The sequence below is a fragment of the Epinephelus lanceolatus genome, chromosome 6 (assembly GCF_041903045.1).
Source record: "Epinephelus lanceolatus isolate andai-2023 chromosome 6, ASM4190304v1, whole genome shotgun sequence".
NCBI classification, from domain to species: domain Eukaryota; kingdom Metazoa; phylum Chordata; class Actinopteri; order Perciformes; family Serranidae; genus Epinephelus; species Epinephelus lanceolatus.
Genome location: NC_135739.1, coordinates 22,063,848 through 22,089,326, shown reverse-complemented (window position 1 = coordinate 22,089,326; position 25,479 = coordinate 22,063,848). Strand labels below are relative to the sequence as shown.

The 25,479-nt window shown below is 41.8% G+C and overlaps 1 protein-coding gene across 2 annotated transcripts in view; it reads right to left on the bottom strand.

The window, feature by feature from the left end:
* negr1 (neuronal growth regulator 1) overlaps positions 1-25,479 on the bottom strand; it is a 179,023-nt gene that overhangs the window by 14,941 nt on the left and 138,603 nt on the right. The window contains exon 7 of one of the 2 annotated variants that reach the window (XM_033621701.2): positions 25,165-25,206. The exons of the other annotated variant lie outside the window; for it this stretch is intronic. Coding sequence (XP_033477592.1) covers positions 25,165-25,206 — 42 coding nt within the window. The remainder of the gene's footprint in view (positions 1-25,164; positions 25,207-25,479) is intronic. 2 annotated transcript variants of the gene reach the window in all.

The window sequence follows — 25,479 nt, the reverse complement described above, 5'->3', positions numbered from 1 at the left end:
TTCAATCCACTGACAGTGAAATACGCCTGTCCCCTCCGCCGCCACTCATCTTGCACACTCTTGCCTGTAGCAGCTTGCCATATTGAGTTGCTGCACAATTGACTTGCCGACCCATCAGCTCATTCATCCATTCCTCTCTCCATTCCTCCTGTTCTTGTACAAGCAAAATGTTCACCATGGCCAGATAAGATGTTCAGAACTCATCACCTTCGTCTCCCGCTATGATCATCACACACTGCTGCTCCACAGAGCCCTCATTCACACGGACCTTCGAGCTCATTAGCCCCACCAATCATTTGCATTAGTGCTAGTAATGAAAAGCCTCCATTAATAAGATGGCCTTCAGAGATCATTTACCCTCCTCCGCCTCCCAGTACTGCCATATCCCCACCCCAGCCCTCCCTCCCACCCTCCTTCCCTCCACATCCTGGTACCTGCTGGTTATCAACACCCAGCAGAATGCTTTTTGGGGCTGGAGCCCGGCCCCTAATAGCTCCTCTCAGCATCGGTATCTGACTGAAAAGTGAATGAGTAGGAGAGACGTGTCACCTGATAGCTTACTGAGTGAGCTGGGGGCTTTCGATTGCAGGCAGGCTTTGGCCTTCAGCTTGACTTAATCAACGCCTCTGTGGGGTATCTGGACACATAAGAGAGCCCTCAGCACAGTGTGAGCCGGAGGAAGGAATCCCGACAGAGAGGACATTTACGCCGTTCTCCACACAGATACTGTTCCTTTTCATTATTGATCGACTTCTCGCTTCTACAGTCTCTCTTTTCCTCCTCCGCTCCTGAACACAAAACGTATGTGCTTTCCCTTTTATTTGAAATGAATATTGAAGTTATGAGTCTGGCATCCAAAATTCAGAGTGACCTACACATATGTTTATTGCACCTATCAATTCAAGGACATGCTTTATGCAGGAAATCAATGAGCTTGCAAATGATGTACTTTATATGCACGCCTGATGGATAAATCTCCATTTTTCAAATGTTTTATGAATTTTCCCTTGTAGGTTTGTTTTTTTCCTTTTTTATTTTCTGAAGTTAGAGGGTAAATCCACATCAGCACGTTCTGGGAATAAACAAAAAAAAACCCAGAAGCAGTACAGTGTTGGATTGATACTTTAAGCGAGGGTTTTTAATCACAGCATTTCCAAAAGCATAATTACTTCATGACTTTGGCTGCTCTTGCTAAATCTGTTTAATGTTAGAGGCTTAATAAAATGCACAGGGACGCAAACAAATGGAGTCAGCATGTAGCAAGTTCATGCAGCCTCATTTTTCCTCTCTCCCCCTCCGCTCTCCTCTTCCTCTCACTGTCTCTATAATAATCTCCCTCTCATATTTGGGTCTCTCTCACTCCCACTATCTCTAATAACTCCCAATGCCCCGTCTCTCCCTCACTTTTTAATGCTTATCAGGGTTTTATTTCTGTGCGAGTCCTGCTGCAGGCCCAAGGATTTCGCTGAGTCAGCCGTTGCTTAGCTACTGCGCCCCTGTGATGACAGCGACAGTCTGGCCAGTTATGAGAAATGTCTTACGACAAACTGACGCTACTTGCATCTCCATGAGCTGCTCCATCAATACAGCCCGATAAAATCTGATCTCCAACCAGGAGGCAACCCTCTCTTCCTGCCTTCCCCGTTACGCCGGGCTCCTTCGCCTGTAGCCTCCTAAAATAGCAATTCCCTGCTGTTATGTATGTAGGATTATGATAAGACAGCTCTCTTTTATCAATTTCCATTATGGTGCTGATAACACAGCAGGCCTGAATGTTGAGGGTTAAGTGCATTTTCTTCTTGATGGATATAAGATAACTTTATCACTGCAGACTGCCTGGTTATCACAGTTCACCTGGGGCTAGTCGAACCTGACTGGAATTTGCTCGCGCTGAGCATCTCTGCACAAGCACACACACTGCAGCCAGAATTTGCTCAGATGGTCATACTGTATACAGAGCAATCCATATTTCCTGTTCATATTTACCTACCCTGAGCTGTTAATTGATTTCTCTCAGATCAATTCAGTGGTTTACAGAAATTGTTGGACCAAAAAGGGCCAAATCAATTGCCAAGTGATTAGCATGTGCAGTGGATTATTTCTAGCTGAGGCGCTGCATAACACTTGAGGCTGCGTGGAGGAGAGGCACAACTCAGTGGAGGCACACGCCATATGTTTACGTTAATTATTGCTAGCTCAAAGTCTGCTTTAGATAGTGTACGCCCATAGGCTGTGTGAGTGTCACACATGAAATATTCCTTTATTACGCCAAGACAGAACCTGAGGCAGTGAATGCACTCCAGTCTCTACTCCCCACCTTGTTGCTGACTGCCTGCGGGAGGTTCAGATAAAAGCTATAGAGTCCTGAAGTGAGCACCATTGATTCAGAGGGATATTTTATACAGCAGTTTCAGACAGTACAGACACTGCTTCTCTCTCTCTCTCTCTCTCTCTCTCTCTCTCTCTCTCTCTCACACACACACACACACACACACACTGAAATCAGCCTGGTCTCTGTGTGTAAATACCTTCCTTTCTAATTCACACACAGTGTATCCGTTAAGTGGTTAATATTTCAAGGTCTCAGAACTGGATTTAAACATTCACAACCTTCCAGCATCTCCTGTCACAGTGCATGCTGCAGCTTCACGGGCAATTAAAAAAAACAACAACAACAACAAAAAAAAAAACACACACACACAATACGAAACACAATCGGTGCCCTAATGCTACTTAAATGACCCTCTTGACACGTGGCGTTGAGAGAGTGCAGTCTGAAATGAGAATGAATCCCTTTTTATACATGAAGTAGAAAACTAATTGTGGTGCTGTTAATTAATTCTTAATAGCCTCCGTCTGCTGTCCTGGAGATGGGCTGCACTAAAACGGTGAAAAACTAAGTCACTAATGTCAGATGCAGTTAATCTGGAGACAGTATTTAAGGCAGAAATTAAAAGTGAATTTGACGTGTTACACTGATGCTATTGCATTTCTGTGGCATGTCTGCAGACAGGAGGAATTAAACACCAAGGATCCATATTACTGATTTATATTACGATGGGCTGGCCTTCTTTAAACAGTTCTACAAACAACACAGACAATGAAGAAATTAAGTTTTCTCTAAGTATTTTTGTCAGAAATGCTTAAAGTATCAAAAGCAACAGTACTTATCTTGGAAAAAAATCATATTATAGAGTGAATGTTACTGGATTAGTATCAGTGATGCAATAACATGTAAGGAGCGTTTTAATGTTGTAAATGGTCGAGTTGGATCTGATTTTATCTAAGCCTATTTTATGTTTTTTAATAAAAAGTATAGATGAAAATGATATAGGCTTTTGAAAAGAGCTGCTGAATACTGAATATTGAAATTCAAACACCACTAATTTCATAGCACTGAAATATTTTATTATGAAAACCATGTCTCCACATTTTTTTGAACATTAAAATAACATTTCTTGATTTTCAAATTCAAAAGCTGAATTTGATTTTTTTCCCCCCCATGGTTCACAAATTTAGATCCAATAATTCAAGTTTAATTTTTTTTAAAATAAAAAATAAAAATAAATAAGTAAAATAAATAAATAAATAAATAAATAAAAATAGATTGAGGTTTCTCAAATTCAATTTAGTCAAATTCAAATCCAGAAATTGAAGTCGAAAAATTTTACATTATTTATTTAATTATTTCTAAAACAAAAATTTAAATTTTTAAGACAGGATAGGCATTCAAGCCTGAACGCAATCGAACCAATATATTCAGGCTTAATTTCCTTCAAATATGTCTGTTTTTTGCTTCCCCAAAAAAGTAACTGTAAACTATGTCTGTCAAATAAATATAGTGGTGAAATATTTTCCTCTGAAATGTAGTGGTGTAGAAGTACTCAATAGCATACAATGGAAATACTCAAGTAAATCACAAGGACCTTAAAACTCATTCATTTTCCTAACTGCTTATCCTGTTAAGGGTTGCAGGGTGCTGGAGCCTATCCCAGCTGACACTGGTGAGAAGTGGGGTTCACCCTGGACAGGTCGCCAGACTATCACAGGGCTGACACATAGAGACAGACAACCATTCACATTCACACCTACTTTTTAAGTGCTTCAGAAAACCCCATCGTTTAGGAGTACACAAGTCAAGGTGGACTGATGTGCCACAAGATGCTGCCAAATAAAAACAATGGGTGCATTTGAAAGTTAAACGTGACGCACATCCAATTTGAGCATGTTCCAGGCTTCAGACTTCTATTTGGAAGTGCTGACTTGTGTATTCTCTGTACAATGACAATAAACGACTGGATGCAGACAATATCACCTCACACTGAAATGTGTCAGATCCTTAAAAAAACAAACCCTTAACTCTTATCTGCTTCTCCACATTCAACCCCCTCCCCCCTTCTCCAAATCCACTTTAGCCTTTCCTCTGTAGGCTTATCCTCTCTGCCACACTGACACTATCGATATGCAACTTTCATGGCTGCATAAATACCAGAACCGATGATGGTGACACATTCTTGTCGCCTTTTATGTGGGACTGCGTTTGGTGACTGCAGCTCCTAAGTCTGTGAGTGCCACTCTCTCCGCCTTTGTGTTCCTGTTTTTCACATGAGGTCAAACATTATTGATTGGAATCACTGAGGGGAATAAGTCTGCGACAAATTGGACCGGTGGATTGACCCCTGGTTCAACTCAGCTGGGTACCAGGAGCAGCAAATATCAATGCGTCTGGTAAAACACACACATCTGCTTCAGTAGCTGAAAACAGAGCAGATGGATCCCCATTTACATACAGTATTCATCATCAGGTTGACTCACTGTTCTCGTGACAGTGAATGTGAGCGCGGGAAATGTCAGTTCAATTATATTGCATTCATACCATTAAAGACAATTATGGCAGTATGTAAAGGGTCACAGAGTCGCCACATAAAAGGGGCTAATGGCATCTGTGTTCCACCAGCAATTTCAAAACTGCTGTTTTATTAGTAAATAAGACCCCAATCCAATCACTGAGCTCCTCTATCATTGATAATTTGTCCTGGATAATGTGCAGGGAAAGAGTGACACAAGGCTGCACTTTCTAATCAACACAAGTATTGTTAAAACACTATTTTCAATAGGGCTTGTATTGTATCCAAGCAACACATGCAGCGCGCTGAAAATTTAGACATAAGCTGGAAATATGATGTCAAAACAACAACACAATCACACAAACACTTTCCGGGATTTAATTGCAGACTTGCTAAACCTACAGCGAGAGTCGACCACAGATTGTGTAAGGTAACAAATAACCATTAATTTCTCTCCTTGTATGATTCATGATGACTGTCTCGCATTAGCCCAACACTATTCAGCTACATGTACATTTTAATTGAATAATTTTTCACCTTGAAAACAGAATGGGACAGAAGTCAATGTGGGGACCTACAGCATCAAATCAAATCTCTATAGCTAGGATACAGCTGGGGATATTCTACATTACTGTCAACAAATCCCATTAAAAAAGACCAGAACTAGCAATGTGTTGGTTCGTCTCCCAGTCCGCTCCCTGCCTGTCTGTGGCACGCAGACCCAACCCCACTGCTTCCCACTGAAGATGCACATCTAGAAAAATGGCTCACATATATACAGTACAATTTCTCTAATGTAGTTTTTTAGCAAACTTTCCTAAAACAAAACAAAACAAAACAAAACACATTGTTTGCTCTAGTGAGTATTTATGGCACCAGCACGGTGAAGGTGGGACTGATTCCAAACACACTGCGGCGCCCACGTTCATTGTAATGAAAGAACATGTTACACAGTGCAACAATTTGGCTCATTAATGTGTTTTTAATAGTTTCTGGACAACAATGGAGCGCTACAGTACAGAGTATCAGGTTTTAGATACACAGACAAACTTTTTAGTGCTCTGTTTGTTGCTGGTTTTGTTTTCTTAATGGAATCTGTTGAATTTTTCTTTTTCATCATTTTTCATCAGTTCTTTCAAAAATAGTACATGCTGCAACTCTTTTGTTTGTTGTTTAATCCACTGACAGACCATATAAATACAGTTAGACTGTGAAAAAAAACACCCAAGTATATTTTTGGTCTGATTTGGTGTGATTGGGAACAAAGACAGGGGGTGCTAGTCATCTCAAAATCAATCAGTCAAATGTTAACAAATAAAGCAAAAGACACAAATCAAATTTAGTGGCAGACGTATAAAAGTGATGCAAATGAACAATCATGGAGTAGAGAATACGTCTCTGATCCTGATCTGTGTTGGGGATCTCTTACTGTTCTGGTGAAAGCCACATGGGCCCCTTTCCAGTTTTTTTTTTTTTTTTAGCTGTTTCATGTTGGGACGCAGATCTGTGGCGAGAGGCCCACTGGGAACCACCCACCATCACTAAGATCTCCCCATGCTAGATGGCATTAGGAATAACAAATGTAAAGCAAAATGGTCTAATCCGCTCTGTCTCCTTTCAAATGTGCTCAGACAAAAGCGCCTGGGATTCTTCAGTGCTAATTAACAGTGTCAATGGTGACAGGACTCTGGCTTGTGAGTAGCTCAGCCCATTGATTGTTTCAAACACGTTACAGTAATTCAGCACGAAGGGGGGACTTGGATTTAAAAAAGGGCCGTTTATCACTTCACAGGCCGATAGAGCCTTGGTGTATTGAGTCCCGAGATTATTTTGCCAAAGGCATCTCTCAGCACGTTCTTTGACCTTTCTTCATCATTAGTGGATGTAAAGAGGGTGGATCCTTGTCAAAAGTCTTGAATAACTCATCAGCTGCAAGGCCAGGGGAATACTAAAGGGTTAATGGTTTCTGTTTGGGGCCTTCGAGGCTTTACCCTTGAGCACATGCATTTCAATTCCTCAGTTGCATGAGAAGAACTGAGGAGGGAAGCGGGGAACTGAGATAGCAGTGAGCGGCGCAGGATGCATAAAAGTGTTTGTGCGTGTGCATGAGCGTGTGCATGAAGAAGTGTATCATTAACTGTCAGCAATAACCCTCCAGCCATCCACCACTAATGCACACACACATACACACACCACCACCACCGCCACCACCAAATGGGAACATACTCAGCATGTAAGTGGTTATACCATGTGTGTGTTATCATGTGTGTGTGTGAGCAGGTTCTGCACTCTTTATTAGCCTCTAGGGGAGTGTATCAAACATGGGGACTTGCGCTGAGAGCTTTCAGTATTAGCAGAGAGCCGTCCACTCTTGAGCAGTGCCCAGGACGTCAAACAGGTCGGAAATCGAGCCGATAGAACTAACCTTATTTAACGGCCAAACATCCAAGCCATTTCCCCAAAGGGAATGCCATTTCTGAATGTCATGACCTTTTCTAACCGCGTTTAAAAACCTCCAAGGTCTTCAAGGTGTGGTTTGTCAATAAAAAGATTTTGAAGACTTGTGAGGAGCGGTAAACAGAGCGGGGAGGCGATGCATATGTTCAGCTTTTAATGGGTGGTTTATTGTAGGTACTGTCATCTGTTGTTAAGCTGATTGAGAGGTTTTTCCTGAGGCTTGTGACAGTGATTGAAGCCGTGTGGGTGTTGAGTGTGTGTATGTGTGTGCTAGATGAACTTTAGCACAAGTCCACACAGCTTTAATAGCATAAATACAAGAGAAATGAAAAGGGAGAAAATGCTTTAGGGGTACCTGTGTGTGTCAGCGTGATTTAGTGTGTGTGTTTGTGCCATTTAGTGGATGATGGGCAGTGTGAACTGATTTATGGTTAGGGGGAAATTGTCGTGAAGAGCAGCTCTCTCTGTCCGGGCGTCTCAGAGATAATTGTCTGCCAGAGTAAAACAACACTGTGCAGCAGCACTGCTGCACCGAGCACAGAGTTCATCCTGAGAGGGCGGAGGGGCGACACTGAAGACATCAAACTTGACAAAAGAAGTAAGGAAAGAATTAAAGAAAGGACGTGGGGAAGGTGTCTCGGGTGTGATTTGAGAAGATGCTAGACAAAAGTCTTTGCTGTGCTGTAAGGACAGTGCTTTTGCAACCACATAATCGATAACACATTTTGGAGGGTGATACAAGCGCAGGAAGTCAAGAGGATTCATTTAGAAATGTCTCTGTGGCCAAAGACAGGAAAGTGCAAAAAAAACCCCTCCCTGCTCAAGAGCAGCACTAGTGAGCAGCGCTATCACATTTCCTCCAGTATGATCTTGCATACAAAGTGGAGACCAAACGCGGTTCGAGTTGTGCTGTTTGTGTCTGAGCTGTTGTGATAAAGAGGAGCTTGAATTCTGCTTCAGCCAAAGCTGGATGAAATGCAAATCAGTGGCAATGCAGTCACATCTCTGATGACTGACAGGCTTTTTCATGCAAGTGCAGTAAGCCTGAGTTAAAGTTCAATCGATGGAAGAGAGCTGAGAATACAGCGATTGAACTCAGGCGAGTCCCAACCAAACCTGTTATGCCCACAAGTACTTTTCTCAGATTTTTTTTTTATTTGTTTGTTTTCGAGGTGAACCCTGCTGCAATCCAGTGGGTGTCATGGAGCTGTCTGTACTCTGTTTGATGCACTGCCGTATTAAATACATCATTTATCTTTCTGGTTGCATATACTGAGTCCTATATTTAGCAGTTATAAGCAGTATACATATATTGAAGTGGTATGAAACACACTATTATGTAGTTGTACATAGCTATGCAGACATTCTGAAGTGTTTATTAATGTGCAGTATTCGTCAACGTCTCCTGTGAAGACATTGTTTTCAAATTTTTCATTATCTGTTTTCACACAAGCCTCATGGGTGCACACAGGAGGAGTTACAGTTGTTGACAACATTATTAAACACTTATATCTGCTTATGTCCTCATTATAGTGCGCTATAAACCATTTCTAAATGATTACATGCAGCTTAGGGCTAAATAGGGGGATTTAAAGTGTTGCAGATGTATGGCTCAATGGAGAAATATTTTATCTCACTAAACAACCAAGGTGGGCAACATGGAATGGCTTATTCATCACAGTGTCATTTTACATTGTGATATGGATTTTATTGTGAAACATTTTCTGGAAATTCCATTGAGAAAGTGTTTATGGACAAAATAACTGGATGCAAATTGTTGGATTTTGGCTAATTTAGTGAATTAAACATGAACTATCGAAGCTCTTTATCATTCTGATGCCAAAATCTTGCATACCCAGTGCTGCAGGTTTGCACACAGTGATCGAATACAACTTGAAATATAAAACAGGAAACACCTTCAGTATAAAAAGTGTAATAAAAAGTCTGACGGTTGACAAAGTTCTATTGTCTCACCATCACATCATCTTCCCATCAGCTCAGCACTTGGTTAATGATATGGATCAAAAAATAGGTTGCTGCTTCTAATGGTTTTATACACCGTGGAAACTCACAGTAAAACTAAAAAACTGCACAAACATATTCCACTTCTGAAGTGTCACTAATCTTGTTGCAGAATTAAGACGGGAAGAAAATGATTCAGCAACAGTCTTAAACAATACAACAGCAGCTTAAGTGCATCTCCATATCATTATGTCTGTATGTTTGATTTATACAAGTGAAACAAATCCCAGAATAATAATTTCTGTGCATATTTGGGATGCAAGGGTTTAGCAGAGGTTGCTTTTTGGAGTCAGTGGGCACAGTATCTTTACTCCTCAGGCGTCTCCCACTGTCAGTGTCAGTCAGGGTTTGTTTAGAATGGGCAAACTAATTACTGTGTAATTCCAAAAACTTATCATGGGTTGACATATAGGCCCCCCCGTCCCTATAAGATTCAAAAACATGGGAATAAGACATGTCATGGGTGGGTAGAATTCCTGCGGTTTAACTATTATCAGGATGGCTGGCAACAAAGACTCAACCCCCCTGGCACAATCACATGAAAGACCAGTAATCTGCTGGCAGCCAGCTGTCATATATGAATATATATGAAAGCACACAACAAGCCACCCAGTCCCGACACCCCGAGTCACAAGTGAAGCTCGCAGGAAATGGTTGGAAATGCGAGTTGCCTGACAGACGCTGTGCTCAGTGTTTCACAGCAATATCACAGTATTGTGAGGCAGTGTTAATGTCTCCAGTCACTACATGTTTTCAGCTTTGGTGATCAAATAAAAGCTAAACTACAATCTGAAGAATGATCTAACTGCTTTTTAACGCAAAGATATGTTAATGTGTGTTACCGTTTTTAGAAGGAAAAACTACAGATTTATGGACTAAATTCAAGAAGAACAATCCCACTGACAATTCCACAAAATAGTAACAGAACAGCTGGAACAAACCACAAAAACATAAGGGAAGCTCATGCTAACGTCATAATAACAAGAGGTGTGGATGTGGGTGTAATCTTCAGTTGGCTATCTTTCATGTTTATAAGCTACTGGTGAAAATTTTTGTATTTAGATATGCTTGTCAAAGGTATGCGGTTGCATTAACCTTTTCAGATGTGCTTTACTCTGAAGATAGACCCAGCATATAAATAGTATTTAGTGAACATCTGCGTAAATACTGGTGACGCATGCAGTGGAGAGCTCAGGGAGCAACGCTAAGTGACAAGGAGGGAAAGTGAGTGATGCGTTACATCAAAATGTGTGACCTAGGAATGTCAACGGTTAATTGCAGAGAATATTTTTAGCTGGTTACACGTCAAACTATAACTTCATTTTGCTTCTCTTCAGTTTCCAGCACTGTGCACCACCTGGGTCTGTCAGAAGCTAGCTGGTGTTGAGGCTCATTTAGCCATTACTGCTAGTTACGTTGCCCCGACCCAGCAGCGTTGCTGTGGAAGCATTGTGCCCAACCTCTGGTCTCCCTCCAGATCATCCGGGTGAGTAAGCAGCTCAATTTTGGGCAGTAAAACTTCCTTTAGCAGGGCTCAACAATAAGGATTGCCCGATTGCCCGGGGCAAGTAAAACTCACGGTCGGGCATGTAAACTAACAACTCAATTGCCCGATCGGGCAAGTTGCTAAAAATAGTAAAAGTTAATAACTAATTGATAAAATAAATGTATTTTAAAACGTGCTCCTTCGGCTCTGATGCAGCGGTCTCTCTGCCTGAAGCCACAGGCACAGCTGTGTAACAATGTCCTGCCCACAGCGCCCATTAATATTATTTTGCGTGACAGACGCTTCATATAATAACATAACAACATACTATTTATGGTGTTATGTCATCGTGTCATTTCTGTCTCTACATGGTCACACGTTAACAATTCTCCTCTGCTCTCTGTATCGTGCACGGCGGAGTTCCGCCACACACACAGGTGAGCACGCTAGAGCGGCTCGGGCCGCATTTTCCTGACCAAACCTGACCCCGAGCCCGGTGCAGTTTGTCAGCTGACAAAGTTATTGTTATGGACACTGTGTAAATAACCAACAGACTGCTGTTACACACAGACAAACACGCTGCTCGCACAGCAGCTCAGCACGGCACTCATGCTGAGCTTGTGTTGCGTTCAGGCGTTGTCACGTAAATAACAACTTCCAGCACTTAAATAGGTCATAGCACAAAACAGCAGCATGTCAAGTGACTTTTTACTTTTATTATATTCAATACAATTGTATGTTCCTAAATCTTGAGACACATCATATGTAAGCTAGACAGACATTTCACCTGCTCATTACTGTGCACACATGTACTGTATGTACTTAGTCCTAAAGAGCCCTTCTGGTGCCAGCAGATACATAGAAACATCCCAGCAGGCTGTGCTTAGCAAGCATATAAAAAAGTTTCACACATGTGAAAATTATTTTTCATGCGTGTGCTTCACCTCCGCTGCTACAACTCCATCCTAGGGGAAACACTGCTGTGTGCCTTTTGTGCAACAGGTGGATGTGGTAGTCTACTGGTAGAGTAGAGAGAGAGCTAAGTAGCGTTGAAGTAGAGTAGAGCAGGGCAGAGAGATGGAAGCAAAGTATATTAAACCTGGTGTTAATACAGCAGAACTGGAGAGAGGGGTGAAAAATAAATAGAGGTGGGCATGGCTCAAGTAGGGCGCAAAATTATAGATGGAGAATGATTGACACATTTTTCACTTTAAGCCCTGACACTGTCATATTTGTGTAGGAATTAAGCTACAATACATGACATATGTTGTTTTAATTAATAAATACAGTGTGAATAAAGATTACATAACATGAAAATAACTGCAGTCTTTGTTAATTGATAGCCGCTTAAATTAAACAATTTTTATAGGGCAAGTAAAAACTGACTTCGGGCAAGTAGATCTGTGACCAACTTGCCCGACCGGGCAAGTGAAAAAAAAACCTTAGCGTTGAACCCTGTTTAGCATTGTATACTGTGCTACCACTGTTAGCAATATCAGCACAGCTAGTGGTGCTAACACAGTAAACAATGCTAAAGGAGGTTTTACTGCCCAAAAAAGACTACATCACTAACTAGCTAAGGTTAGCTTCCTCTCGACTCAGGTGTTGCGCACCTCAGAGCAGCCAAGAAAGCAGTGGAAACTGGAGGTCGGGCAGTGGGCATGTTTCCACATTTACAGGGCTGCACATCAGCAAAGCCAACAGAAAATAAAAGGCAAGATTTTTACGTAGCAAAGCATTAAAATCTCAGCACATTTAAATGGATAGCACTTTGAAATGCAGCACTAAAACTCACTGAGTCAAAGGAGCGCCAGACTTAAAGGAAAAGCCTCCTGTGTTTCCTGTTTTTTTTTTTTGTTTGTTTCTTAAAAACGAATCAAGCCCAAAACTAACTGTATTAACTGAGGACACTGGCTCTATTGTTTCACTGCAGAGTGATATGGGCATTGTGTGCACAACATTCTGGTAAAAACAAGTAATCTGCAAATTTTCTGCTAACCTAGTGATAGCACAACACATGTCACCATGGTAACTGTACACATCAAACACAGCAACAGGTGTAGCCTCTTAATTCTCAGAAGATGTAAAAATTACAAATGCACAAGGAAAACATTTCACTGACAGAAATATATCTAATGACTGAAATGTGAATTATTATTATTAAAAGAGAAAAGAAAGATAAAACCCATAAATGAACACTGATGTGAGGCTTTTGTTAGAAATGGCAGGACTACGCACCTTGAACCTGCAGGTCTGTGAATAATATGCAGTCCAGCTGATGTCTTAATGAAAGCTACTGCCTCAGCTCCTCATCCCTCATGAGCTGAATACAAAATCTGAGAGTGATGCAGTGAAGAGCCTCCTAACAACTGAGCGAGGCTTGAGGAGTGCATTTACTGTATTTCCAAGGGCAATGACAACATGTCCAAAGCCTTCTCTCCATTACCACTAAAAGTGTTCTCTCTTTTGCCTCAAAATTACACCCATTTAACTCTGCTGAAGAGTGCTCTCACCAGAGATGAGAGGGAGGGAAGACCTAAAGCACTACACAGTGTGAACCCGCTGCAATCTACAAGTTGGCCAAAAAGCCATCTTTTCTGATTTACCGCAGCCTCTACTGTAAGTGTGTTGCTTTCTTCAATCATCCTCCTTAATGCACTAACCATTAGAGTCTGTCCAGAAAGAGAATATACCCTTGTGTCTCAATTATAGACCAAGACTGAATCTCTACAGCAGCCTTTTGTGGCCATAAAAGGAAATGACTATCCATTTTCTGCTCCAGCTCTCACACGGCAACTGCAGAGTCCTGTCTGTTGTTGGGAGCACCAAAACTCATCTTTCCAACTGAATCGTCTTATTAATCGCCCTGACTGCCGTGGCGAGAGGGCCAATTAAAGTTGGAAAAAGATTTGAATTGACAAAAAAACACTTTTCTTTTCCCTTTAACGGTGACTTGCCTTTTGTGGTCTTTTCTTCTTATTTGCCAAACTTTCAATTCAAGAGTAAGAAGGCAGGTTTTGAAAAACAGTTGTAAATACAACATCAAAACCCGGGAAGGATGTCACAGACCTGAGTGCGCTACAATGCATAATGTGCTTTGATCTTCCGGGTACAGCGTGAGATGTGTGAGATTTGGTGATCTGCAAACTCTGAAAAGTTATGCTAGAGAAAAAGAATATAAGTGACAGCGACAGGGATAAAAGCACCGCCTGCAACAAGAGCTGGAATAAGAGGTGGGAATAAACACATAAAAGAAAGAAGATTCTTTTGCACAATTTAAAAAACTGCAAAGGCTTTGACAGTTCTCAGTTTTAATACCCACCACCAATATTATCCACACAAATACACAGAAATATCCATGGAATATGAGCAGAGAAAAAAGTGAAGTCTGTGAAACAGTTTTCTTGTTCTTCTGAAGACAGTTATTATGATTTCTGTGTGCGCCGCTGTGTTTCTTCTGTGTGTGCGTGGGACTGACAGCATGACCAGGTTTGCATTTAATGGCCGACACTCCTGAGGAGATGCGAAGTGGGAGAGATAATCAGAGGCAGAGAGGAGAGTGGTACATGTGGGAGCAAGGGAACGATAGAGCTGGAAAAACAGAGGCAGAGAGACTCCGTGAGAGAGATGTGGGGTAAGTAGAACGGGGGGGAGCGCAGCACGGACATTTATATCTGAGACTGACAAACAGGTGAAAAGCAGCCCTGAAAACAAGTCGTTGCAGGGGGGCAGAGACAAACAGCGAAGGCTAGGGCCCATGAGTCTGGAATCAGAGACATGTTGGAATATACCGTGTTACTGCTAGAGCAGCAGTGGCCCTCAGAGGAGCATTAATGACTCGTTTATGCTTAACATTAGATATGTATAGGGACATGAACGGAGCCTTGGGTCTCTACTCTGCCTTCATTTCATCCCTACTTGTGCATGTTTTCTGAAAGCTTACGAATACGGATAAATGGAGAAGTACCCACCAGAGATCGTAGAGGCAGTATAGCGTAGCTCAAGGAAGATAGACTGTGGGACACGACAAAGATATTTTAAAAATGACGGGCCTGGACGACTCTCTAATATAGTGAAAATAACTGACTCTCCAAATGTATTTAATAGCCTCACAGACCACTGCCTCTCCTATAAGGTACATTCTTATGACCTCCTCCACTGTCGCTATGTTTGTTTTTGTCTGAAACGTTTGACTCTGCTCTGGAGTGCTATCTAGTGGATGTATCTGTGCCAACAAAAAGGACGCAGTATGTGGGCAGTGACGATCCCAACGTTTGAGATGAGAGTATCTATTTTTGTATGTAAAGGGAGTATAAATGAGCTGACACTTAAAAGTGTTGGGACATATAACATGACTTAGGCCCCGATCACAGAAAGCATTTCAGCAGCTGGAAGTGCCTTTTTGTAATAGTTTGTAATGGGAATGAAGCTTTTTGCTTGCGGTTTGCGCGTTGCTACGCACCTGGCATTTTTGCTGAAGCGCTCTGAACACCTCGAGTTGAAAAAACTTCAACTCAGACTGGAAAAGCACCCCATGTCTTCTTTTTCCCCATTGTCCAATCAGATGATTTGAGAGGCGGGCCTTCTGTGGTAGTCGCAATAACAAGTTTACAGTTTGTTAACAATGGAGGAGAAACTGTTGGAAGCGGTTGCTGGATACTTGGAGCTACACAGCCCAACGATAGACAGCAGGTGGTCAAACTACCCAGAGTCATCCTAAAATATGTCTGGAAACAGCCATCATCGTGACGAAGCTCCTGGACTAACTGGTGTTACTCCCCATGATCCACCCTCTTTTTTAGGGTCTCATGTACCCACACAGATCTCTGTTTCCCTGTGGCCAGCAAGCTATTTGCTGACAGCCTCTAACCCTCAACCAGAGCTACAGCAAGAACCCTCTGCCTGAACATTTTAGGAACTAGCTACTTATTCCTGTGAAAGGTTAGTGTAAAGACAAGATGGGGTGGTTGCCAATAAAAAGGCGCAGCAAGCGTTTGCTTTTTTTTACTGGTGGCATTCAATTTAAAGGGTGCCGTGCACCTCACATTTTGCAAACTGCAAAACGCTTACGATGTGATTGGGGCCTTTGGTGCTTCAGCTGATAATGTAAGATGCGTCCCAACCCTGTCACCTAATCAGAAAATTAAGACCGGATGGTTCTGAAAAACCTTGAAATACATTGATTTGGTCCTTGGTTTCTCCACCTTCAGTTCATATGGTTGAATGAGTCACCAAACTGAGATTCCCCCCAGTGGTTGTTGACGGTACTGCACTAAAAATATCAGGAAGTATGCCAGTTAAATCCATGATAATCGTCTCATTTGAGCCCTCAGATGACATTACCTATGAGATTTTATGTTTTATAGTTGATTCTTTTTCAGTGGAAGATTATTTTTGCATCATTTGCTAGTCGTTGTTGAGTTGTGTTATTACTGCGAGGTGCTACTAGCTAAACTATATAATGTTAGCTGGCTAATCAGATTAATAGCATCATCTGTCACCTGGATGATTGTAAGCCTATGAATATTTGAATTGGATAAAACATGGAGCTTGGACACCATTTCCTGACTCTAGTGTCTCTGAGTGGAGTTAATCTTGTTTATGTGTCAACACCTTATGACACACGAGCTTGCTGTGCATACAAATGACTCCTTCCTGTGCTGGCACTGAATGTTGCCATTAGACGTAAATTGAGAGATGCAAATCATCCAAAGTGGACATAATGCCGAGGCATACTGGTCCTTTCATCCATGTATCATGTTTTGTTTTGTGTATCGCAACAATTGTACAATCAATATTAATTTCTGTGTTTCTGAGGCTTTTAAAAAGTTTCCTTTTTTTGAAGGCTATCTTAAGTGTTTCACAATTAATTAACCAACACAAATGAGGAGAAGGAGACATCACTTTGTTTTAAAGCACTCTTCCCGGCACAGTAAAACACAAAATCAATTTCATTGTCGGTATCTCCCACATTTAACTAATCAGTATTAGCACTCAGAATGTGTTTTAGGGCACTGTAATAAAAAGCCCAGGCAGCCACAGCAAAAAAGACCTAACCCCGTAATGACTAATATCACACAAACAACCCAGCACCAATCAGCCAAATAGCAAAAATAACACTTCCCTTCATTCACACCCATTAAAATGAATTACAGAGAGAAAACAGAAGATCGTATGGCAATCATATTGTGTGCTCTTATAATATCAAAATAATGGCTTTCATTTCCAGAAAACAAATGTTGTTAGGGTAATGTAAATCTCGTCGTAAGGCACAGGTACCACTGATCAATTAAATGAACTCTGGAAACACTGGCACTGGCATATTTCACAGGATCATGCCGTAAAGCTCAGGAGTGCTATAAAAATGGATAATCAGTGTTGTTACTAAGTGCTGGATGTATCCTGTATAATGTGGTGCATTATGAGCGGGTTTGAACACACAGTCACTGGAGGCTTTCATTTTACTATTTACTTTTCATTAGATATATATTACATATCTGAGCAAAGAAGGAAGTTTTATTTCCTGAGCACAGACTTTGTGTCTTTGAACCCATGTACTGTAACAACAGGTTTTCCACTGGCTTCCAGTTCCACAGGACAAAACCCATCGTCTATTTACATTGTCCGGGGATCTAGGGGTCAAGTATGATAGATGACATGCCATCTGCTTATCAGGCCCTTCCAGAGAAGATTGGGGGAGTTAGGACTCGGTAAAAATCAAGGTCAGCATATCACCTCAAAACAAACCGTACGGGACAGGAGTCTGGGGTGGTGGTGCGGTGGCGAGAGGAGGGTGCAGAGGGGGGCTCGCACAACTCTTGATCTTGCCACCATATAACTGATAAGGCTGGTAGAAAATGCACTGCCAAAAAGGATTATCTGTGGGTAGCTCAGTGTGTCTGACACCAGGCATGCTGGGTAAAGAGAAGCAGGGCTGTTTACTGTAGAGGCTCCTCAAGCAGTTTAATGCTGTGGTCCAGTCCACTAGGATTTACAGTAGCAGCCCACTCAGACAAGACCCCGATGTAAGCTAATCAGTGGGAGATGTTCCATCCTATTGAATATTTCATAAGTGCAGTGTATTTATAATGTCATTAGCAGCAGGGGGTGAGTCACAAACCAGAGCTTTCAGTAGTCACATTGGTGACTGTGCTGTAATTGCCACTTGACGCAACTCAACTTTAGCACTTCTAGCTCGTGCTTCGGGCTACAGAAGTGATAAAAAAAAAAGAACTGTCAACGTTAGCATTGTTACCACTGAGTTCTTTTAGCTGTAGTTTGCTGAAACACAGCTCGAAAGAACACACTCAGGAGTCCTGCATGGGTCATCTCATGATTACGACTTTATCCGTAACGTGTGAAATCTTAGAATATTTTTTAGTGCAAGTTCATGAACTTGACTGTGGTTGATTTGTAGGGTTTGAGGGTTGCAGGAGGAGAAAGGTGACAAGAGTCTGTGCTGTGTGTGAAGTCAGAACCAAGAGATTGGGGAAAAAAAAAACCTTTTAAAATCCAGTACCTGGTTCAGTTTGACTCTCCTAGTGCGTCTGACTGCTTATCAGCTAAAGATGGAAATGTCTGAACAGACAACATATGGGATGTGAACCAAGTTTGGTTTGAAAAGAATTGTGGAACAGATGAAGATCGTGTTATGTAATTGGTGATGCGTACTGATTGACGGTGATTGACTGAGCCTGGGGGGGAACAAAAGACAGCCGAATCTATTCAGCTCACTCAATGACATCCAAGGAATTCAATATCAATCTCTAAGTATCAGTGTTCTCCTGCACAATGTCAGAAGTAATCCTGATGGAAATTAAGGACACACTGCAGCAGCAAAAATGTATTACCGCGTCTTAAAGCCAAAGATATCTCTAACATTCGTTTAGTTTCCGTCCATGACTCCTGTGAATATTTTACTTTTTCCTCCATGGGCAGTTAATTCAGGGTGGCCTGCTCTTTAGGTTATCAATTCTAATCAGTTATCAGCAGTAGTCCACGTGGACATGTAGCATATGTTGGAGCATATGTTGTAAATGTTGCAAGGACTTAGCGATCACTGTTGAAGGGCCCGAGACTGGGAACACTCTGCCTATTAAAAAAAAAGTGTAACATATACATGCTATTCTGTTTATAGAGCAATGAGCTCCGAGGTCACCATGTAAAATAATTTGCAGTGAATTAGTGAATATGGGTGGCAGTTTCTCCTGTTCAATGGCTCTGATGTTTCGGCTTTCATGTCGAAATATGACAAGAAACAGAACTTTTGTTTGATGTGACACCATATTGACAATAGCTCCACAGACAAAGTAAAGACGCTGCTTCAGACACAAAGAAATAACAGTGAATCGCAAAGTGACTTTGCTTTCATTACAAGCCGATAGCTGATAGCAACCAATATTCGGGCTCAGCAGAGAGGCTGCTCCTCATCCACAATGGAGTGCCTCGGTTGAACTGGGTGAACATCTGAAAACTTGTTACTGTTACTTCAAACTGTTACTCTTTTATCACTATTAATTCCCACTGAGGCCAAACATGAAAAAGGAACTGTGATAAAAAGTCCAAAAGTTATTAAATTTTAACGCATGCAGCTAAAGATGCATTATGTATTAGGGCCAAAGTTAAAAAATGTTGCAACAGTATTTTGAAAATAGTCAGATGAAAATTTAATCACCAAAGTAATGCATTACACGGTTTCAAAGACAGACTAAATGTGTGCATGGGCTTTTTCCAGTAATAGTTAGTCTAATATTTACAAAGTGATGGCCAAGAGAGAATATTAATTTAGAACTTAAGAGAAAAATGCCAAGTTGTTTATTTATTGAGAAGGTCTCTCACAGTGTAATATCAACAAAATGTGCCTTGGGTTCCAACTTGTACCAACATCAGATAACAAAGAAGACATTACCCCACTTTCAGACATAAATTAGCGAGCTCTCCTTTGATTAAAGAAGCTTTACATGCTCACTAAAATAATTTGATTAACACAGCTCCCTGAGCCTTGGGGAGCTGAGTGAGTGACTTTTGAATTTTGGAGGACTTTGGAAGAATACTTAATAAGGTAGATTATCTCTTTGATGTTCTGCTCTGGACCTCGAATAAAGAAAGATGTATGAACTGCTCTCGTTCTGAATCAATCAGAGAATGGTCTTCATTACGCTTGTGAGACTTTCAATTTCAAAACATCTTTATACAGAAAATGTTTTGCAAAACAGGCAGAGGAAAAATGCAGAGCACCATTCTGGATTCCTAAATGTTGCTCCATCGTGCATCTTCTGAAGACAAAATCCGTGTTTTATGACCTACTCCACGATATTACCAAGACACATAAACCTTCACGGACTCATTAATCTTTCCTTTAATCTCCTATGATTCATGCTGGGTCGGGGGGAGGGTCAAGTAAATGCTTCACATGCCAGGCTTCCAAGACGACAGCAACAGAGTTACCTCCTCCTCCGTAATTAGTTCAGATTACACCAGATAATGGGGTGAAAAAAAATAATGCACTGTGAGAAATGAGGGCTAAGAACAGGATTAATAGGGGAGCGAAACAGTGTGTGCATCATCTTCACTTAGCTCCACTCGGGCTGCCGGAATTTTGTTTATTTGGGAGTTAACATGACACATGGGAATCAGAGAGTCAAACACATTATGTATAATGCATGTAAAATTCTTTGAACCAGTAGCACTGTACACTGTGCCTCGCCGAGACAAGAAATTGGGCTCAGCACACTGTTAAGAACATTGTTTTTCTACTGTCAAGTGATTTGCGGAAATAAACAGAAGTGAAAGCCTGTGGGAGCATATGCTATTATCACAGATCTACATTTCATTGGGATGACAGGGTGGCACGGAGCCAGCTGCTTTGGAGTATTGGATCAGGGCTTCATGTTAAGGTAAATGCATACAAATCCATATGTTGATGATAAAACAAGCTTAAGACCTTTATTGTCAACAAAACGTGGCATATTACCATTTTATACATAGGCGGTAGAAACTTTCGTGGCGCGGTAGATTAAAGCTTCTGTCAAGTAGCGGCGGCAGATGGTTTCTATTTCTGTCCGTGGTTTCCTGACAAGTGTGAACATATCTCTATGACATTTATGAGATGAGATATGCTAAGAAAGAACAAGATAAATTAAGACTTTATTGACCCCACGGGTGAAATTTGAATGACAGAGGTCAAAAATACAGACTGTCGGAAGGGAAAATTATACAAAATAGAATTTAAATCTAAAAGGTTTAAAGATTAAAATATCCTGGACCAGCTGAATGTTTGAAGGTGTTATGTAAAAATCTAACAGTGCAGTTTCATGTTCTTACGTCAGACTATTCCTTTAATACAACTACTACCATAAACAATGATAATTATGATGCAGATATCATTTAGAGCCATATTTATTATGAAGTTCATGGATCATTGTTCAACAGATGTAGAAAAAGTCAATTTTCCAGCACTGAGTCTGGCTGTTGGAGCAGTCAGAGATGTGAGCAGTGAGTGTGACAGGTCTGGCTGAGTGGGAGTGGGTTAGGTGTGGGTGTTTTTGGGGGGGTCACAGCTGGCTTAGGGCCATGGTCACAGTTGCTGTGATGGCAGTGGGCACAAGTGAGCGCCTGAAGCATAGCGCCTTGCTCTTTGGTGGGATGAGCTGGTAGCTGAATGTGCTGTCCATCTGCCACAGCTCGTCACCGAGCGGGTGGGAGGGGTTATTTAGGACAGTGTTCATCATGTCCATCATCCTCCTCTCTGCCACTGCCTCCAGACTGTGCAGTTCCAGCCCGACCACGGAGCTGGACTTCCATACCAGTTTACTGGCATCGTCAGACTCGATGCCGCCTCCCCAATATGCTACAGCCAAGAACAGTGCACTGACCGCTGCTGACGTTCAGCCGCCTGTTGCAAAAGATGCGCAAGATCTCAGTTTTCTCATAGGAAGGGTGGTGTTGTGTGAACAGTCTGGGTTTTTGTTGATTTGGCCACCAGGATGCATGTACTGTATCATGTCATCTCACTATCAGGCTCCTTCTTGGATAACCAGGTCAAAGGGCTTCCTAATTCTATGGGTGTCAGCCAGAACTATTTTGTTGATGAGAGCCTTAAGTTACAGACAAATCAGCAGAAACCACTTATTGCAATTTGGTCAGCATTACAGGGTAGTCAGGGGTGAAACTGGTCATGCTGTTCTAATGCACTGTTCATACATACACCTGTGAAATGTTACGCAGCAGAATTCATATATTACCCACGTAACTGGTAAGGCTGCAATCATGTGACCAATTCACTGATGGGAGCTAAGATGGAAGTAGTATAAAGAGCAAAACTCTGCATTAGGAGGCAGGTTGGGGTGGTGGATGGGTCAAACAAACACAGGACTTTGCCCCAAGAGACTGGTCATGTCTCATGTGAAACCAACTGAACTTTGAGTCCTTTTAAGGTACGTCATCACCATGTTTCTTTCCCTAAACCTTACCTACGTAACTTTACATGCTTAAACTTAACCTCTGAAACTTTATATTAAGTCTGTAACTTCACATTAAGTACGCAACCTGACAATGCCATTCATGAAGCACCAATTCGTTAGATATCACACAAACTGTTGTATGAGGTTATGTTGAAATGGTCATTTCAGAGTCATGGATACAGTATGGTTTGTAATGTAGCTCCAACAGTAGCAGTTTGCGAAAAAGGCCGCTTTAGGGGCCACAGACATGCCGTGCTTTTTGTGCCCTCAAATTCATAATTTTCAATGTAGACTAGTCGCAGGCACGCTCAAAGGTGCTTTCCCTTCTTCCGTAAATATCAGCCTGTGGCAGAGCTTTTCATCGGTCCCACAGACGATATGCCGACACACTTATAAACAGCGCCTGGAAGAAGATCAGCTCTCAGCTCAGGATTTCAAGCAAATAGGCTATGATATGGTGCGTGGCTTAGCAACCTCAGATGCAACACACCACCGTGCTCTTGAAAACTGGCTCAAAAAAGGCACAAAAGTAGCACCCAGCCTCCGACCTTGCGTTTTCCAGGCGGTTAAAGACGCAGCATGTGAATGGCCCTTTATAGAGCCTTAAGGCTTTAACGGCAGTTCATGTTTTATCCAATAATTCTACACTGTATTCAGTGATATAGTTAGTAGTGGTTTAGATTCAGTCGATCAAATCCCATGTACAGCTTAATTGTTACCCTTCTGGCACAGTATACTGTATATACTGTATGTCTTCCATGATCAGAATATCAGCTTAACTTGAAGTGTCATACTGTTGGTTTTGCATGTTTTAGCAAATCAGCTTTAAATTTCCATTCATATCAGTATGCAACTTCCCCAGTCTTGCAACTTGCTTAGAATATGTAATCCATCAGACTTCTGTTATTCAAGTGTTACTGCTGACTGGTAATACAAATGCAAGCTGGGATCACTGAGAAAATTATCCTTGTGGCAGAAGGATGTCCACAGTTGTGTCTTTGAAAGATCAGAGTACAAAAGCTCTGAGTCACAACAATCTAATATCGAGCATGCAAATAGGATCTAATTAACCTACACATTAACATACTGGCCCACCTGAACTGATTCTTATTAGAGTAGCACTGGCACAACAAGGTTAGATGTAAAAGCACGATGAGTGATGTTGCCTATTAACGTTGTTTTCTCTATGTAATTTGAATTTTTTTGTCATTTGCCCTTGATCAATGAGCTGAAACATGCACTCCAAGTGCAGCGGGGGATGAACAATTTTTCCACTTCAGATCTCCTGATTCGTTTAACTTACAGACTCGAATTTCATTCCTTATTTTGGGAGCACACCTTCCCGAACTCATTCACAGGGGAAATAAAAGCAGTTAATATACTGTTAAAATTAATTATTAAACTTGATTAAACAATGTTTGGGACAAAGAGCCGTTTACAGGGATCTAAAATAATTCCCTGTGCCAAGCCACTAAGTGAGGGCGCCATCAAAAAATTAACTTCAAATACAAATTGGAACAAAACAAGAACAGTGGGTCGCTGAGTGAGTTTATCTCCACGATTGAAACCAGTGGTGTTCCTTTGGACCATGAAATTGTCATTTGTTCTGCAAGCGTTACATCAAATGAGAGTTCAGGGCCATGCCAGGACTGTTCGTCGCAGCGGAGCTTATTTTAACTTGTTATCTGACAGAATCTCCATGGATAATTATATTTGGCTCAGATAGACAGGTAGAGAATGCAGGCAAACACGTGCTAATCCAGAGCTGTGTCTCCACAAAGCGCAAGAGGCAAACGATGGCGTCTATCCACAGAGCTGGATGAGAAGTCACAAAAACGCTTAGCGGATTCATCATGCATTATGAATCCTCACATGTGATTACGAGTGTACTGTAAGTGCAGGTGCATGTTGGAATATTTAAGCATGTTTTTTCGTTTCAGTGTCTGTTGCTTGTGTCCGTGCCAGTGAAGTGAAAGCTTTTCAGTGTGAGTGGATGTCTGCGTGTTTTCTGTGTGCGTGAAAAGTATTAAGCAAAAATAATGTAACCAGTACGAGAGATTACATTCTGTGACTTGCTTAAAACCATTAGAGAGGGAGAAAAGACGACCAGGCAGAGGGGATTACTCTGGGCTGGAATGTGGAAGCGGCAGAATACAGTGAGGGGAGGAGGGGAAACAAGGGCGACATTGACAGTGTAGCACCGACAACAGCACTAGCAGGAGATCAGGTTAAACAGGGTGGCAGAGTGCCAACTGATTGTTCTAGAAAGAGGAAAGTACAGAGACAGAACGGGGAGAGAGGGATATAGGAAGATTAAGACAGAAAGGGAGTGATAAAAGTACAAAGACAGCAGAGCTTCCATCTTGCAAACAACAAACCAAGGGCCTTTGCCACCAACAGCTTCCTGCCTTTGATGTATACTGCATTTAGGTAGCACTGACGAGCAGGAGAGAGGTGGTGTTTGTGGTGAGAAAGCCAGAAAGACAAGTAGTAGAAGAAGAAGAAGCCATCAGCATTATGAAAAGCATCAGACCCAGACAGGCCTATGGAACAGCCACTTTGATGACGCTATTGTTTGCTCCACGTGAGGGTGGTGGTGGAGGTGGGGTTTTAATGAAAGGAAAGGGGGGGGGGGGCAGGGTGTTGTGATGACACAGGCTGCAGGAGGTATATGGAGCCAGGCTGTAGAAGCTAACCCAAAAAAAAGGAATGCAATTTTTTTTTTTTTTTTTTAAAAAAAAAGGACAAACAATGAAGCTGTACACCTAGCAGGCATTCCAGCCAGCCAATTGAAATAAATCAAGATGGAGGAGAGGATTTCGGCTCAGGTTAGTATGAGGCAGCGGACCTCTTTGCTGATTTGGTGTACAGCATGGTGACATATACTGACCTGGGCTTGAGACAGCACTAGTGGTGGTGGGTTCAATAATTGCTACAGGGGAGGAGAGGGGGGGGGAAGGGGGAGGGGGAGGGAAAGAGGACATTCATGTATTATTAACAGAATGGAGACGTAAAATAAAAAATAAAAGTGCATGCAAGGACAAAAGGACAGGGAATGGAGACAAATCCTCTCCATGCATTAAGGACCGGTGTCTCTGTGGCAAGATGCAACCCCCACATGCTCATAAACAACACCTTTTATCCCCCCCAAGTTGCCTCGGATTTGCATGGACGAAAAAAAGCGAGGGGCTCCTGGGGCAGCTCC